The 17582-nt window shown below is 39.0% G+C and overlaps 3 protein-coding genes across 5 annotated transcripts; 1 reads left to right on the forward strand and 2 right to left on the reverse strand.

Moving 5' to 3' along the window:
* Nucleotides 1–518: 518 nt before the first annotated feature.
* Nucleotides 519–3523, reverse strand: LOC124300630 (60S ribosomal protein L34-like). Its single transcript, XM_046754932.1, has 4 exons — nucleotides 3453–3523; nucleotides 3219–3290; nucleotides 2680–2877; nucleotides 519–661 (listed from the first exon to the last, which is right to left on the reverse strand). Exons 2-4 carry the CDS (start codon nucleotides 3281–3283, stop codon nucleotides 565–567), a joined length of 360 nt encoding a protein of 119 aa, XP_046610888.1. The 5' UTR covers nucleotides 3284–3290; nucleotides 3453–3523; the 3' UTR covers nucleotides 519–564.
* A 13-nt stretch (nucleotides 3524–3536) lies between these two features.
* LOC124300623 (vesicle transport through interaction with t-SNAREs homolog 1A) lies at nucleotides 3537–5507 on the forward strand. The gene is made up of 4 exons (XM_046754918.1): nucleotides 3537–3664; nucleotides 3844–3902; nucleotides 4015–4365; nucleotides 4449–5507. The coding sequence occupies exons 1-4, from the start codon at nucleotides 3571–3573 to the stop codon at nucleotides 4605–4607; spliced, it is 663 nt and encodes a 220-aa protein (XP_046610874.1). The 5' UTR covers nucleotides 3537–3570; the 3' UTR covers nucleotides 4608–5507.
* Nucleotides 5508–6371: 864 nt separating this feature from the next.
* On the reverse strand, nucleotides 6372–17571 carry LOC124300524 (long-chain-fatty-acid--CoA ligase 5). 3 transcript variants are annotated; one of them, XM_046754733.1, is made up of 8 exons: nucleotides 17431–17571; nucleotides 15715–16051; nucleotides 13196–13319; nucleotides 11389–12194; nucleotides 10401–10691; nucleotides 7499–7720; nucleotides 6866–7183; nucleotides 6372–6724 (listed from the first exon to the last, which is right to left on the reverse strand). In XM_046754733.1, the coding sequence occupies exons 2-8, from the start codon at nucleotides 15898–15900 to the stop codon at nucleotides 6587–6589; spliced, it is 2085 nt and encodes a 694-aa protein (XP_046610689.1). In that variant the 5' UTR covers nucleotides 15901–16051; nucleotides 17431–17571; the 3' UTR covers nucleotides 6372–6586. The 3 variants fall into 3 exon arrangements, with proteins under 3 accessions (XP_046610689.1, XP_046610697.1, XP_046610705.1); XM_046754741.1 differs by having other exon boundaries at nucleotides 15715–15863; nucleotides 17431–17569; XM_046754749.1 differs by lacking the exons at nucleotides 15715–16051; nucleotides 17431–17571 and adding an exon at nucleotides 13997–14317.
* Nucleotides 17572–17582: the final 11 nt, after the last annotated feature.

Here is a 17582-nt window from a genome sequence, read left to right on the forward strand (position 1 = left end):
GTACACTGGATTACGTGACATCGTGGAAACATGCTCAATTAAATCACCAGCGACTTCAAAAAATCGTATATATATACTTACAGTGAATAGACGTAATATTAGAACAGTTTTTCTCAGAATTCAGGATGTAATTTCACTAGTTTCTTACAACATATGCGTGTAAACATAGTATTCGACATAAAACGAGGCAAATCTTTCAAAGTATCGTACAGTGTCGTAAGTATTAATACATCTGCATATTTATTTCGCGTAAAATTAAGTCATCGAGATACGTACGAAATAGGGGTAACGATTTTGGTAGTGTGTATGTAAATTTTAGGGGAGTCCAATGTGTTGCAGAAAAAAATAATACCTTGCGACAATATTTAGTGAAAAGGTTCGAGATTGCATCTCCCTCTTCGCGTGTATGTTCATTAGTAGCTCTCCTTAAGTAACTACAAATTACGACGTAGCATGCCACCGGTATGGAACGCCGTGGTACATACAATTATAGAGGGCAAAAAAGTAAACCACGTCAGTAGATTTTTTTTAGTTTTATTTTTCGTTTAATAAAAGATGAACAGCTTATTTATCGGTCTTCTTGGGCTTGCTGGAAGCCTGTTGAGCTTTGATTACCTTCACGACGATTTTCTGTTCCTCGATTAAAAACGCACGAACGATTCTAAAACAAAAAAACACGACATTAACCTTTAAAGTGCATCACGGGTGTTTGACACCCGCAGAAATGTTTAAGGTCCCAAAAACATTACTTAATTTGAGAAAAGTGGGTATATGTCGCTATCTACCTGCAATTGAGATCACTAACTGTAAGTAAAGTAGGTTAGTATATTTTGGTAAGCGTCAGTATACGAACAGATGCTGCGCAAAGTAGACGTTCTAAAATCCGCGGGTGTCCGACACCCACTGTGCACGTAGTGGGTGAAAAAGTGTTTTTGGAGCAAATTTTTTCTCTGTTTTAGTATACGTAATTAACAATAATTTAACGTAAGTACACTATCGAAAGTGAAAAAAAATTTTTATTTTCATTATTTAACACATTTTTGCTTTGTAGATGGCTTATAGCCTACGACCACGCTTGTTGCGTGAAACGTTATTAGAAACGGCAGACGATGAAGAGAATTTTGGCGGCCAAGAAAGTGACGCAGAAGAAAATTACTCTGATTATTACTTGATTTTTTTATAAATAATACTTTTTTATACGATCCTTTTTTATGTGATCCTTCAATATTTTGTATTATTTCATTATTTCGATCCTTTTTTTATTAAATAAAAACATGAAAATAGCTAAGAATTGATGTGTTATTTTACCCGAAAAATTGGCACTTCAAATGTGCAAATAAATATCTTTTTTGAAAACATCCGTATTATAGTATTTTTTTTCTAAAAGTATAGTATTTGAAGAGTACCATCCTAAATTTTTAGCTAAAAATATTTAAAATTACGCGAGATACAATTTTTTAAGTAAAAAAATCCATTTTTTCCATTTTTTTTCTTTCAGCAATTTTTTTTGTGTTATTAAAATAAATAAATAATTAAAATACCTACTATATAATAAAATATATATGTTAAACTATATCGGATTAAATTTTTGTAACAAAATATTCGATAGCGGCTGAGTAATTAACGTTCAAAGTCTCGCGGGTGTCGGACACCCACGATGCACTTAATGATCCGCGAAACAACGATGCACTTTAAAGGTTAAAGTAAACGCAGTAGTATTTACAACTTGGGATTTTACGTTTCGTTTCGATGTTTCAATTCAAGCAAAAATGTGAAAATATGAACCTATATTCTGATTAGAATCGAACTACGGAAATTATGCGAGATCAAGTGAACAGAGTAAAATAAATCAATCGCTGTTGATAAAAATATCATCTGATTAAATAAATTCTGAAACACAGTAAAGAAATGTAGACTAAAATGTTATTCATGATTTTATTACATACAATCACCACTGTACTACGAATTTGAGATCGAATAATATTCAGTAAGAGTAAACAACAAATAATGAACCAAAGTGGCAAGTATGTGTAAAAAACATTATGTCATAACTTCAATAGTTAGGCAGGTAACTGCAATACCGAACCAAGCTTTGATATAAAACTTAACCATAAGGGTTATAAGTTATGAAAATAATTTATTGTGAAATTTTTACGCAAGATAATATAGCGTGTGTGTAATTGTAGAATTTTCTATAATATTGGTGGAATATTTCAAATGACAAATAGTCATTAGGTTAAGAGGATGTTATAGTCAGTTTTCATCAGCTGTGTAAAACGTCATGTATTTTGACTTATTATCAAAATTACGCCATCACTGATTTAAAAACACCATAATCAGCACAATTCTACATGCATTACCAAATACAAATGTCCAAAAAAGTTTGATTTTGCGCAACAAGGATACCCAGAAATGTATTTTCATAATTGAATTACTACGAATCGCAGTAATACATTTCTTGGAGTTGTTTTCACATGAAATCAAAAAGTTTTTTTAAGTTACATGTAGAATTACACTGACTGCGACATTTTTGCATCAAGGCTGCATAGACTTTGATATTAGTTAAAATTGGTGATAGTTTATTGAGTTTGGAAAGATTGACTATAGTATCTTTTATACTTAATAATGTGTACGATTGAGTCTTTTTAAATTCGGTCATGTCTGTTAACGACTACGTACCTTTCCTTGACACATTTGTGGCAAAGGACACCGCCGTAGACACGCTTTACAGTCTTTTTGCGCCTGCACATACGTGAGCGTTCCATTGGCCTGGCAGGCTGGATACCCCTAAGTTTATCTTTGCATTGTCCACATCTTGGGATCTTCTTAGGTTTCTTCAGGTACTGGTAAACAAGTTTACCACCAGGCGTACGAACGCTGTAAGAAAGAAGCCGATAAATTACAAGTGATATGATAGGTGATGTAAAATTGTTCCATAGAAAACATCATGTGCAAGATCTGGCGTAAATTTAGTCAACAAAACCCATCCTTAATATTCAACAGAAAAAGCCGTGTTAAGGTCGATACAATAACTGTCGTACGCACGTGGATAGACTTAAGAGAAACGGGTAGCGATAACCAAAACATAACCTCACTTGAACGGACAAGAGAAAATCTTATATTAACGATGAGTTTAACCGTCGTATGTGTACTTATTCAAGCGGGAATATTTAGGGGAATAATAGCTTTGAGGCAATTTGATATGTGAAAACACTTACACACGTCTCCTGTTACTTTTCGTATTATACGACAGCCGTCGTCTATAGGTGAGTCGCTGCACCATTTTGGCTCTGTAAAATAAAGTACGATCGTTTGAAGAAGGCAATAAATACGTGGACGATATACATGATTAAACATGAAAGAGTATCCGGGAGTCACTGGGTGCACGCATAATCGCACGATTATTCGAACAAACTTGGATATTTAATAAATACATGAAAATACGGACAAACCTTTGTCGGACCTAACCGGAAAAGGAAGCGACGTTTTACGCAGTAGACGATTCGTTAACGGTGTCGTTAGCGCCGCAGTCGATATCGAGGGTGTCGAGTTTTCGAACTAAAAATAAAGATGGCGACGCTCGTTGACAACTACGAGCAACAATACGCTGTTTTGACAGCTGATATCACCGCTAAAATAAGTAGGATCGCGATAGTGAATAGCGGTAAGGATATGTTCGTTGTGTACCTTGAAATAATCACGTTATTTTAACGCTGAGTTTATATTAATACGATGATTGTGACGTGACAAACGGTCGCTATCTAGCGGTCTTGCGACAAATGATAATCGATACAAATCACATCTCGGGTGATACGCATACGTCATCCATGATTTAATTCACAGGTGAAAAAAGGGCGCTCGTTCAAGATGTTGACCGGCAAGTTGAGGAGGCTCAAGAGTTGGTAAGGAAGATTTTTACCGTGTTTTTATCAGGTGACGATGCCCAAACTACGTGAAAACGTAACAAGATTCTTGTTTAATTGAACTCATTTTTTATTTGACTCCTTTTCTTAGCTTGAGCAAATGGAGCTGGAGGTACGGGGAATGAGTGGCGCAGCTCGCGATCGACTTAGGGGTCGCGTAGAGAGTCACAGAGCCGAACTAAAGAGATTGAACCAAGAATTTCAGTCCGCTAAGCGACCTAAGGACGATGGAGGAGCTGAGGGGGGTAGAGACGAATCGTGGGATACCAGTATAACAATAGATCAAAGACAGAGATTACTAGATAATTCTGATAGGATAGAAAGAACAGGGAGAAACTTGCAAAACGGTTACCGCATGGTTTTGGAAAGTGAAGAGGTTGGTTCTCAGGTTCTAAAAGATCTTCATGATCAGAGAGAAACCATACAAAGAACTAGAGGAAGGGTTGGTATATTGGATTTCTGAATAATTAAGTGCCAACCTCCTACAATTATCAGCATTTATTGACCGTAAATATGTATTTTTAGTTACGAGAAACTGATGCGGAGCTCGGACGAGGATCTCGATTGCTGTCGGGGATGATTTTCAGGGCTGTTCAACAAAGGATAGCCCTTGCGATTGTTGCCCTCGTACTAACAATAGTGGCATGCTTCGTAGTATATTATAGCTTCAAGTCTAAGGGTTAAATGTACAATATAACACGGTGTCACGCATCTTTCAGATCAAGTAACATTAATGATAATTACTTAACGTAATAACTTCTCCGCCAGTATAAAATCTACGTTTATTGAAGTTAAATTAAGTCGCTAATCAACAATCAGCAGGCTTACAAGTAGGTCGTGCCAAAATAGTTTGCCGCGGTTTCTACAGAATTATCTTTCAATTTATCTGTTCGATTTAATACAAGCTTAAACGTCGCATTGACTAGCTTGTTTAGGAATTAATATGCCGAATGTACCTTCATTCCACCGTTTTAATATTGAAATACATATGGGATTGCGATTGTTGAGGTCATCTATAATATCTCGATTTGCGTGATGCATGATCAGGGTTTTTCATAGCTCGCCTAGATTTGTATATATAGGTAAAACAAAATTGAAGAAGATTTCTATAATGCACTGCCTATTTTTGGACATCTGATTCTTGCACAGAGTTCTTGAATATGCGACTTTGCCATACTTTTTATTTATATCACTTATTTATATACCTATTGTCGCATTTGATAGTTACTACACTTTAGATAACATGGGGATGCTGTTTTATGTATTTTCGTCTTGGGTTATTGCCAAAGTTCGAAACATGTAGACCTGCATACTGTAATGAATTTGGTATACATTTGTAGCAACCACGCTTTGATGTGTAAACAACCTTACTTCGTGTTATTTCAATTCTCGTCTTGCATCACTGGTGTGTGTTCTTGAATCGACCAGATATCGAATTCGTTACAGCAGGTGGTGAAACTAATTTTAATTTATTAAAATACCATTGATTGTAAACATATTTAATGTAGATATAATGAAGACCTATTTGCAAAGTGTAAGTATTAAATTAATAACTCACTGATGTAATTGGAGTAACTCACTGAAGCAATTATTTTTGACATCTCACCTGTCTTTATTTGAAATAGTTGGGTAACATATTGTAATCTGATTCTTATATTTTTCCTCTAACGTAAAAAAGTAGAAAGATATACAATACAGTCATTGCCTTCCATGCTAGTTGGTATTCTAGAAAAATGTGTAGAACAAAACATCGCGAAGAAGCAAATTGAAAATGTGATGACTAAAAATTTTTAGTAGAACTTCGTATATTTCATTGCATTCCCTACATTTCTACGCATATATGTATATAGCAATATACCTATATGTATGTATATGTTATGTATGACAAGTATGAAAATTTGCTTACCTTAAAATTTGTTTAAACGCAGCTGGGATTTATTAGATACATATTACATATCTTGTACAAATTGTAAACACCCATCCTTCACAAAATCGTCGATGAATTACTGAAGCAGCAAATAATCTGTCATTTGTAATGAATTCTAGTTACGCATATAGAACATTTATCGTTAGATCGTTTTATTTTAACGTATTCCATGCGAATATGCATTAATCAAATTTAATCGATTCAACGCGTCAATGAGCCCACTCAAGTATTATAGTAACAGAGTTGAGTGGATTTATTTTTACTTGTTTAATATTTTCAAATTTGTTCCACTTCGTCGTTTGATCATGTATATTAATAGCACGATCTTTCAAGGATCTCTACCGGTTTGGTTCACCCAGGCTAATTTCAACTAACGAAGCAGGTATGTGTGAATGTATGTATGTATATTACAGATGCACCGAAGATTGAATTAGAGGAATTGAAATAATAGAATCGTTGAATATTTCGTACGTACAGAAAGGAGCCGGTCAACATCTTGAAGGAAGAAGGAACCAGACAAGTTTAACAATAACCTGTTTTATTATTTATAATATTATCAATATCTTAATAGCTTATTTAGTGTTCCTCTTTCAAGACTATGTATTGGTGAAAATGATGTAATAAATGTGTATCAAGTGTTGACAATAGCGTTTTTGGTCTAGAAGGCGTGGTTCATCGTTCCGGAGCGAGTTGGTTCAATTGTTAATTAATAATTGAAGACCGGAGGTCACTTCGGTCAAGCCAGATGCTGATAAAGATCTTCCAGTTGAGGTTTGAAGTATGCTTTGAGTTGCGGTCGTTTCGTTTTCAGCGTTGGCGTCAAAAGGCCGTTTTGTACTGAGAATGGGTCTGGATGCAGGTAAATGTCTTTCACCTAAAAAAATTCACGTATCAAACGTCATTAGAGTCTCGAATAATCTCAAAACTGTAAGGTGTGTACCATGAATTATCACATAAATAATTAAGTTTCTTGCCATTTTATACTATAATTAAGTACGGATATATTCAAACAAACCTGTTCGAAGGACTTGAGGCCACTTTCCCTTCCCCAGGCCTGCATGTCGTCGAGGATAAGCCGTTTTACCTCTGGGTTCGCGCAGAGGACGCTCAACGTTCCGGGAATTCTGTTCTCGGATGCCCAGCATTTCACGACGTCAACGTCAGGAACAACAATCGCCACGACGCAGGACTTTAGCGATTCACCGTGAACAAAGACTTGGTGGACATACTGGCTACGGATGTATATGTTCTCTATTTTTTCAGGGACGATGTACTCGCCTTGTGATAATTTGAAGATATGTTTTTTACGGTCGATTATCTTGAGCGTGCCATTCTGGGGAAGGGATAACAAAATTATGTGGTAATCGTGCGTTTATACACACAGAGAAAACGTTGTTGTTGAATTTACCAATTTTGGCGATGGCCATACATGGCGAAAAAAATGTTTTAAATGCAAGAAGATTCGGTTGAGTCAACAAAATAATCGCCAGATTTAGTAGATACAATTTTTTTATATTTTTCATGCCATCACAGTATTTTTGAAATTCAATCCACGGTGGAAATTCAAAATCGTGGAATAACGGTTTTTCCTCAGCACGAATCATTACACTACAATTTACTAACTTGAACGCGATTTTTTGAAACTTACAGGCAACCACATGCCGATGTCTCCTGTGTGATGCCATCCTTGTTCGTCGATAACCTCGGCAGTTTTTTCGGGGTCCTTGAAGTACCCGGCGAAGACGTTGGTACCCTTGACGCAAACTTCACCCTGGTTGCTAACGGCGTAATATTCCATGTCTGGTACGTCGACTAGTTTCACGCAACAACAGGCGACCGGCGGTCCCACGTGCTCCGGCACGTGGTCACCCTTCAAAAGAAAACAATTGATGAACAACGTTCGCTGTTGACTCGAGAGGGTTTAATTTGTTTAAAGTTAGTTACAAGTTGTCGCAATACATTTCATTGTCATTTGACCGCGTCATCTGACCACTACGATCACCCCTTTGTTATTTTTGGACTCCGATACGACGTTATTTGTGTATTGCTTACACATCCAATACTTATATGCCAATGGAATTCGGAGGCGCAAAAAAAAAAAAAAAAAAAAAAAAAAAAAAAAAGAAAAAAAGAAATAAAATAAATAATAATAAAAATACCGACACGGTGATTTCGTTATATCTCAACGTGTGTACAGTGTGCGTGCTCTAAATTGATTGCAAGAATTGAATCGGTGTTGATAAAATAAACCGCTACGGCTGTTATACCGTCAGGTTTATGTCGCCACTTCAATACAGCGACCAGGTATTCACGCGCTATTAAAAGTTCTAACGTATCGCAAAAATAAACTGGAATCAATGCTACCATTTTATTGTACTTTAATACGAGCATTTGGTTATGGATGAAAACTACTAAACATAGATTTACATAAGCATGTAAGTATGACGTTGAAGTGAAGATATATTTAGTTCGCAGCACGTGTTTCAGGTGGTGAAATATGTACGCTATTTGTTACACAGCATCAAAAATTTCTGGTACACTTATACATATCCAAAAGCACTTCATAAAATACTTGATATTATAATACGCGCTACACATTATCGCCTATCTTGCCTGCGCGTATTAATTATGAACCGAGTTAATATAATCAATATATTGTGTTGTTATGCGAGTAAATAGGAACGCCTCACGTGTCGAGGCATCCGTTTCAGTTCAAGATTTTACTCGTGCGCTATGCCAGCTGCAGGAAATTTACGTAATTCAGTATTTACGCAGAGTCGTTCGAATCAGGATGTAAACGAATTTCTCTACGCAATTTTTCGGAAGGTTTATTTGAAATGCAAACCCGTACAGTAATTTTTCAAGGTTTACACGATTTTTTAGATGAAAATTAAAAAATTGGCGGTTGAATATTCCGGCTTTTAATGGTACAAATTTTCGTCCATTTGTCTAGAGTCTAGTTTATTATAATTATAGGTGTGTTCATTTGTCTTGTGCGGATCGCGTCAATACGCGCAATGATTGCAAAATAAGCTGTCGATTTTTTAGATAATTTTTATATGTGCTCAACAAACTTAGAAGCTTAAATATTGTAGGTATATTTTTGATTATCCTATAGAACAAAACCAGAATATCTATGCTGCGTATAATATTTTTGTCGCCTCGGAAATATTATAAAAATAGAACTTTTCGTTGTTGTATCGTCGAAATTTAATGTAGCCTACCGATCCGCCGGTGTATTATATTAATAATTGCAGGGGCTTGTGGCGGACTGACTGCTTGAGATGGAATAAAGCTGACTGGTAAATTTGAAGTTAAATTAAGCGTCGCGGCTCAATCAAAAGCTATTAATGAAAAGACGTGCCGACGCTGACCCTAACCACGCACGTGGGAATAAATTGTAAGATGAATTTACTGCGTGAGTCAGGATGATCAGTAACGCAAAGTGTGACGGTGTTTCATCGCGGATAAATTACGAGTTTTTACAAATAGTCGACAGACAGTGGCTGTGGCCATAGTTACTCACTTCTTGTTGCGTCAGCTCTACACACGTGTCGAGCTTACATGTTACTTTGCACGTAACAGAATTAGATATCAATAATAAATAACAAGATTAGTACGAATATGATGAGAATGCGGATGTACACACGAGTTTTCGTTTGTTTCAAAACTAATAGGCGTTTATGCCAGCGATAAAAATAATGATGACAACAATGTGGTGGAGAGATGAATTAGCCAGACTGAGTGCAGCATGAATAATTTCCTTATGTTTACAGAGGCCACATGTTAATGGTGCTAAGTATAGCAAGAGCAGGGTGAATAGTTTGTGGCTGGCGGTTGTTTTCGCGATAGCACCCTTCGACGGTTGATTGAATCAACAATGTCAGCGTCTTGTGAATTAAGTTACTCGTAATTGAATTCCCGAAATGGATGGAGTAATAGCGTTAGCGCGAATTGATATCACTATCGATTTATCGATTTTTGATTTTTTAAACCTGCACAGAAGATAAAGAAATACGGGATCATTGTGCAAATTATTTCAAACACCATTTATCAATTAGCGATATGTTACATTTGCGATAAAAGTTTTGTTTTCCAATTGTACACTGTACCGCTCCGTACGATAATCAAGTCTTCAAATTGTTCAAACAACTTCGGCTATGCTGATCATTCAGCTGGGATTGTCGAATAAGTATGATCTTAATTAGATAGCATAATTGTCCTGAAATGATTTATAACTCGCGAAGTACAAAATCATAAAAATATGTTCATTAGTTGAAATGGATCTTGCATAAATTAATTGCTGTTTAATGGGACTGGCGTATTTTTAGCTCTTGTCCCATTGGGCAGTGAATTTGGTGAATGAGAAAACTTGTGCTCTAATTTTAAATTTCATGGCATTCCAGGTGCTGTTTATAGAAATAGCCGCAACGTGAACGCTGGTGCGTAAACCTGATTTCTGACCTTTCCACGCTCTTCTCGTACACGAGCTATCGTTCCAACGGATTCATCGACGGATCGAGTGCACGCATAGGACGACATTGACTAACCTGGACGGTCAAGGTGATTGGGGCACAGCATTCGGTCTGCCCGTAACCCTCGACGATCAGGCATCCCAGAACGCATCTCGCAAAGGTAAGAACGTTGCCCGACAAAGGCGCTGAGCCGACCATAATCAATCTAAGTCGTCCTCCCATTCCATCCTGTATCTTCTTGAAGACGACCTTGTCCCAAAAACTGTTGTTCCTTACTATGCTCTTCTTGATTTCCGACTCCTTCGCTCGCAAGGCCATGTTGAATAGCATCCGTTTAAGAAACGAGCCTTGGAGTTCTGCTGTTACCTGTCAAATTTAGTTATTCTTGAAGTGTACTCTAGTTGAGTGACGGAACGAGGAAACTGTTTATATAGTGGTGGGTGATAAATCTGTCTGTATATGTATACTGGATACGATGTGCGAGTATACTGCCGCCGGAGTTTATAGTGTTACATAAATATATATCTATTTAGTGAACCTTTTGAAGAAACTTTACTCCTCAGCCTTGGATAAAAATTGCTATAAAGGAAACGGTAATATCGGAAATGTTGGGACTGGGTGAAAGCTTCGTTGAGTATAATCCGCGATCAAATGTTGGGCTCTTATATGATCGTAAATCAAAAAGTCTTTGATTGCATCTCGACGTTAAGGAAAGATAAATAAGCGTGCGGTCAGCCAACAACTTACGTGCAACTTGATCAATTGATTTGTGGAAAAATTCGCATTAATCGATTCCGTAGTAAAAATATTTACAGGGCAGGCGTGTATTTTCACACCGACAAAAAACCAACTCGTTTCTCTGCAAAGTCGAAAGCTCTTAACACTTCCGTTTGTTTGCTTTTATTATATACGCAAAAGCGTTCTGAAAACTATTAAATCACGCAACGTTTTAGTCCAACTATCATCAGCCATATAAAACGAATATCCGTCGTAGCGGCAAAATCTGTGAATAACGACGAAAATAGAAACCCGACTTGCCGTAGAGCTTTTAACTAAATCTCACCTTGTCATAGATTCGATTGAGTAGTCTCGGAACGGCGGGCATCACCGTCGGCTTTAGAGCTTTCATATCCTCCGTCAAATGTTTGATGTCTCCACTGTAAAAGCCCACCGCGCCACCCACCATGTACATTCCATTCTCGCAGCACCGTTCCAGCATATGTGCCAGAGGAAGAAAACTGATCATAACGTCCTTGGCGGTGGGCCTGTGGTCCCCGAATTGAAGGAGCACAGCGCAGACGCCGGCTACCACATTCTGATGGGTCAGCATGACACCCTTAGGATTCCCCGTCGTCCCGGATGTGTAACAGATGGTGCAAAGGTCAGTTGGACGAGGAGGTACTTCGGGGTAGTCCTTTTGGGAACCGAGACGCTCGACCTCGTCGAACCTCAGGAGTTCAACGCCTCGGTTTTTCGCCCGTTGTTTCGTGGCGGGTCTGATGTCCTTCATTACGACCAGCTTCCTGAGACACCTCGGTGCTTTGTCCAACAGAAGATTGCACTTCTTGTCGTCCTCGCAAACTACCAAACTGATCTCTGCCTGGTTGATAATGTAGGCGCAGGCGTCCGGTCCCAAGGTGTCGTAGAGAGGTACGACCACCAAGGAGTAATTGTAGCATGCCTGTTCTGTGAGTACCCATTCGGGACAATTTTGACTGTAGAGTCCTATCAATGTCTGAGGTCCGGGAACAAGGCCGCAGGCGATTAATCCTGAGCCCAAGTTCCTCGCGCGCAGCAACGTCTCGTTGTAGTGCAGCCATTGATAAGGTTTATTTTTTCCTTCGTGCCATCCAAGGCATGGCCCATTGTCTGTCAACAAAATGCGAACTTGGCAATATCTGCGAACGAAAATATATGTAACATACGGTGCACCTAGTCGGTCTCGACGACCAGTCAGGCCTTGGTATTTTATATTTTTTATTTGTTTTACAGAAAATTTTAGTTATTTCTTTTAACCTTGCGAATCTTGGGGTTTGCGGTACGCTGGCTTTAACTTAGCTCTAACTATCCCTCGAAATGTACAAATCAAAGTAGATATATTCGAGGATTATGGACTGAATTTAGGTAATTTCAACTGTCAAAGAATGAGCAACAGAGAGAGCCCAAGCTTAATTGAGAAAAGCATAAGCTTATCTAATCGTGGAAAATCTATTTATTGACTGATATTTTTGTTTGGCGAGCTTTTCCTTGGACCACCTGTCCTCCGTATGTTATCTTAATATAAGTCTGAAATAAGTGGTTTGAATCAAACTTGCCAAACTGTGCAACCCATCTTTTCGCATTGAAAATTTGGTAAGTAAAATTAACAGAACTGTTATTATTTGTTTAATTAGACCGAGCCATCGCTGTCGAATCGTTTATAAATTAAGACACTCAGTCCAGCTTAGAAATTCGATTGAACAGAGTTTTTTAATTGAAAATATCCCATTTGTAAAACAGACGCGCTGACCACGTGACCAGTCGTCAATTATTACAACTGTCAACGTTCCTTCTGTTAAATATACAGATGCCATTGGAGCAATAAAAAAAAGCCAATACTTAACTATTAATGGACATTCACGCAGAAGGATTGTAGAATTGTTATAAAAATTACAGACGTTTAAAAGTGATACTCGTCTGCGTATGTCATTTAATGCGACACATCACGTCTGAACTATTATTCGTGTTTATCGTAACATAGTTTATTGACCAATTCTAACACACGCAATACATCAAAGGTCGCGCTTACACCGGTGAAGAGGAAGTGGGCGTGGTCGACGTCAAGCTTGAGTGGTTGATTAAAAATTGGTTCAGGTTTAATGAAGACTTACTAGACTCTTTAGCACCCCTTCGGAATGAGTCGTAGAGAGTTCTTGTGTCCTCGTGAATGTAGCTGACGAATTTGCCATCCTTGCTGTCCTTGTAGAATTTTGACACTCTGACAAGCTCGGCACCCTGAAACCAAAGGTTTCCCAAACTTAAATTATATCCGATATTGCGTAACCGATCGGCAAAGCACTACACTAAATATAGCATGAAGCAGTACTGTGTAGCCCGAGACAAACAGACGGATGATTTTCCTATTTTTGATTAGATAACGATTCCCGTGTTAATTTTTGGCTCGCTCTAAAGTCTATACATTGCAATCACATAGACAAGCCGCATAAATTCCAATCAAATTTGCAAGTATACAGTATCACTTTGATGATGTTAAACAACCGGCCACGGCGCTTTTGCCTCATTTTAGTTTTCACTATTTTCTCCCTCATCGGCAGCTTTGTTCTTCTATTTTTCTTGAATAAATCGCGTGGTTTCACAGACCAATCATCAATCATACGGTAGCTAGGTAAGGTTGTCTCATTTCTTCTGGAACCTCTTCAAAAGTGTTAAATTTACACGTAGCAAGGTCAACTGTACGAAAGAATATTTCAAGTACAGATGCCGACCGGTACAACGCGAGTCCTTGATGCATATTTGCTCGCGAAAGGGCCAGAGGCGGATACTACCATCAAGGATGCAAAACGCGTGATGCAATATCTGCAAAAGTTTTTCAAATGACGCGAAAAATAGACGAATCGACGTATCGGGATGCGGTAACATTGGCGAATAAAAAATGTAGCTCGTCAAGTAACCTTGAGTATCTCCGACTGCTCGTTAAGGTCTATCGGACTTCGTATCATTTCGTATGAAAAGGAACCAGGCACTCAGAGAACCGCCCTCGAGGCCTCGATTGAACCTTCCAAGCACTCGCGGATATGAAAATTTCCTCCAGGTACACAATATGAACTGCACGACACCTGCACCACACCGTGACTACCGTCTCCTGGTCCGGCGAATAACGGGGTTGCTTCGCGAAGATGCCTCTTTTCCCCCGAGTATCTCCAAGCTCTGTCACGCGGTCCGCGTCTCATTCGTCCTTCCCTCCCCTCGAAGAGACTAGCGAGCGACTTAAACTCTCGGCCATTTAAATATAGGCTCGCATATTGAGGGACGCTGGCGACGCTGAACTTATTGGACGAGGGCCAGCTTCGACGGTAAACACTCTCCCCGTCGGAGGCCATCCCCTCTAAGAGACGTCGAGAGCTGGGCCCTCGCGACGCAGGCGTAATCTCTGCATCACCTGACTTACTTATCCCGATGTTAAAATACAGCTAACAACTACCCGAGAGCAGATGGGGAAGCGCGGGATCCTGCCAACATTTCGGACCGTCGCGTCGCGTCGCGTCGCATCGCGGGGAACGGCTGCTTTATTTTTCCGCCAGTAAGTACGTTTACTCTGCATCGCACGAGGGAACGCCGGACCCGGGGATCTCGTCGTGTAGAGAATGTTCACCCCTAGGAAGATGGCTAAACGCCGTTGCTTTCGCGGTTACACGACCTGCTCTACCCTCCCGATACGTCTAACTTTTGGTCCCCTGAACGATGTCTTCTTCGGTGAAAAGCTTTTATCTCAAATTTATTGAACATTCCTTCACCATTTTAGCTGTAAAGACAATTTAAAGCCAACAATTTGACACCAATTTTAGTTCAAAAATCTGTTCTCAGCCTCAAAGCTCAATGTTTAATCTGATAGAAAAGTATCAACGAATTATTTTTTGATTTAAAACGGCTGGATGAATATAAAAATACACTTCGAATGATTCTCGAATTTCCCGTCTATACTCATTCGGGTTATATTTAGCGGCCGCCAAGTACCATACACAGAACCATTATGCCGAGTACCAATTGCGAGGCATTGCCTCAATAACTTCTGCACAATGATAACTCTGAATTATGTTTCATTTCGCGGAAGGATTGCGCTTTTTTTCGTAGAACTCAGCCAACGTGTTTAAACGAGACCAGAAATACTCTGAAGAAGTCTTAAGAGTAGCTAAACATCCTACACGAACTTCTCACCGGGGTGTTGCCCTACATTCTCACTGAGTATAATTGAAATATTATAACGCTCTTGACGTGTTTAGGGTTCATCCGCTCCGATTTCACAGTTGATATTTCGCAAGCATTGCGGGTTACTGTACATAAACACCGAAATATTCATCGAATACGCAGGCTGTGGAGGAACTGGTGGAATTATGGACTATTCCACTATTTACATGTTGGGAGAGCAGGGCACTGCATCCAGAGAGAAATTCACTAAATTCGCTTCATTTCATGTGATGGAACAATTTAATCCCTAACCAGTATCCCTCCATTTGCGTAAAGCTATCCAAACTTGTGAAACGAGGAGAGAACGGACGGAACATCGCGATAGAGGTACGAGTATGTTGTCATAAAACTGAGAGACGGTTACTCTGCTCGACGTCATTAAGTTGTGTTGAAAATTTTTCTTAACGGATGTCTTACTGCTTACCGGAAGAACCTTGGCCTGAGCATCAAGAGGAACGAGCGGTCGCTCCGGTGTTGGACGTGAAGCAAAGTACGCGGCGACCCCGGTCAGGACGAGAGCTCCGGCTGCACCTCCCACGTAGGGAAGGTATTCCTCCAGGTGCGACTGTAACACTGCATTTTCGAGGTCTGGTTTAAGGTCAGTATACATCGTGCTCTGTGGTACGGGAGACGGTTATGGTGCAGGATGCGATAACTGCAGTGGCGAGCGCCTTGAAGATACAGAGATGTGGTTGTCTCTTGTCTTCATCGCACGGAGGCAGTAAGTATTCCTTTATCGCGTAGACCTTGTCTGCATCTTGCTGGAAACTGGCTTATTATAATATGTAAGGTAATATGGAACCAGCTTTACGTTAACGTTATCAATAATTTTGCAACATTCATCCTAACAGCTGATCAGCCTTTCCTGAATTCCTTTTTTACACCAATCAGAGAGACAACTTCACGTCAGACAATTTTGTTCAGTAAATATCTAGTATTTCCTGCAAAATCGTTACTACGGTGGATGTTCTCTTTTGCTTTTTTATTGGGATACTATGTAAGCAGTTTCTTTTTACAATTTTGTTAGGGTTGTACCGCAGGCGATCGATTTTATTGATTCTTTTTACCCTCCAAACGATGCGCGTTTGGCTTGTTCCGAATATACGTGAACTTTATCTCGTACTTTTCACTTCGACTGACATTTAGTTAATTCGTACAGAAACCATTAACATTGTTAAGAAATAATAGCCGAAACCCGGCTAGCAATGCGGTTAAATCTTATTACAGCACATTTAGCAGAACTAACTATATCAAACATATCTTTTAGAGGCTCGGTTTCACGTAGAGAAATTTACAACAGTATTGTGGTCGAATTTCGAACGGAGAAACAAATCAAATAACAATATCGTTTTGATGAACACCAATATTGTTCTTCATTTTCTTGGGCCTAATCATCACATGTGAAAGCCATGATGTGATGCATTATTGTGGGCATAGATTGTGGGCTCTACAGGCGTAGATTATAAATGGTTATTTAAACATACATCTTTTGCAAATAAAGTTTGACCTTTACCAAAGACCCAAAGAGAGTGGATGATAAAACCGTAATAGTTAAATAAAAATGAAGGAGTTTGATATTCATGTATAAACGATATCAAATTATAAAGTAACAAAGAAAGAAACTGCCGGAGCTGTGATATGTTTGCTGGAAATTCATTCAAAGTGAATCTAACCACGTGTCACGAGAATCAAGTCTCTAGATTATCCGGACTTCTACGAAACCATACAAAACCCAGATATCCTAATACTCAATTTGCGGGGGGATTACCGTGTTTATTTAATTCCAGAATACGCAAGTCACTTTTCCATGAAATAACGGAGATACATCTGCGTATCAAAACGAGTTGAATGATAAAACTGCAGGTACTCACGCTGACTAAAATGAAAAACGAACCTATCCGCAACGAAACTATTGTTAGCCATTCTGTTAAAGCGACAACAACCTGCTCAAGATTTGAACTTGCATCTGACTTATAAACATGTGCGAACATAGCGGTTAGTTCAAAATTCAAAGCGATTCACCGAGGATTGATACGTAACGAGAGTGGTGAAAAACTTGACGGGTTCAAGTTTCTCAGCGAGTGTACGATGTGTAAGAAAAGTTCTCTGGGACTAGGATATCATCAGTGAAGTTACTTACTAGCTGAAGAGTCAGATCAGTCTCCCTTCTTCCGTATGTTCGCTCTAAATGCAGACACAACGTACGTACGAAGGCACGAACCGAACCGTTCTATTTTCTTGTGGACGATGCGCTACGGAAGTCACGCTGTTCGGAGTCTGCAGTTTTGTTAT

This window comes from Neodiprion virginianus, chromosome 1 (genome assembly GCF_021901495.1).
Source record: "Neodiprion virginianus isolate iyNeoVirg1 chromosome 1, iyNeoVirg1.1, whole genome shotgun sequence".
Taxonomy (NCBI): domain Eukaryota; kingdom Metazoa; phylum Arthropoda; class Insecta; order Hymenoptera; family Diprionidae; genus Neodiprion; species Neodiprion virginianus.

Excerpts from the sequence above, each read along its gene's own strand:
- LOC124300524 (XM_046754733.1), bottom strand. The coding sequence starts at position 15,900 with ATGTATACTGACCTTAAACCAGACCTCGAAAATGCAGTGTTACAGTCG. Across the intron at positions 10,692-11,388 it reads TCAATCGAATCTATGACAAG|GTAACAGCAGAACTCCAAGG; the intron begins GTGAGATTTAGT and ends TAAATTTGACAG. Across the intron at positions 6,725-6,865 it reads GCCTCAAGTCCTTCGAACAG|GTGAAAGACATTTACCTGCA; the intron begins GTTTGTTTGAAT and ends GAATTTTTTTAG.
- LOC124300630 (XM_046754932.1), bottom strand. The coding sequence starts at position 3,283 with ATGGTGCAGCGACTCACCTATAGACGACGGCTGTCGTATAATACGAAA. Across the intron at positions 2,878-3,218 it reads AAAAGTAACAGGAGACGTGT|CGTTCGTACGCCTGGTGGTA; the intron begins GTAAGTGTTTTC and ends TCTTTCTTACAG. Across the intron at positions 662-2,679 it reads CACAAATGTGTCAAGGAAAG|AATCGTTCGTGCGTTTTTAA; the intron begins GTACGTAGTCGT and ends TTTTTGTTTTAG.
- LOC124300623 (XM_046754918.1), top strand. The coding sequence starts at position 3,571 with ATGGCGACGCTCGTTGACAACTACGAGCAACAATACGCTGTTTTGACA. Across the intron at positions 3,665-3,843 it reads GATCGCGATAGTGAATAGCG|GTGAAAAAAGGGCGCTCGTT; the intron begins GTAAGGATATGT and ends TTTAATTCACAG. Across the intron at positions 4,366-4,448 it reads TACAAAGAACTAGAGGAAGG|TTACGAGAAACTGATGCGGA; the intron begins GTTGGTATATTG and ends ATGTATTTTTAG.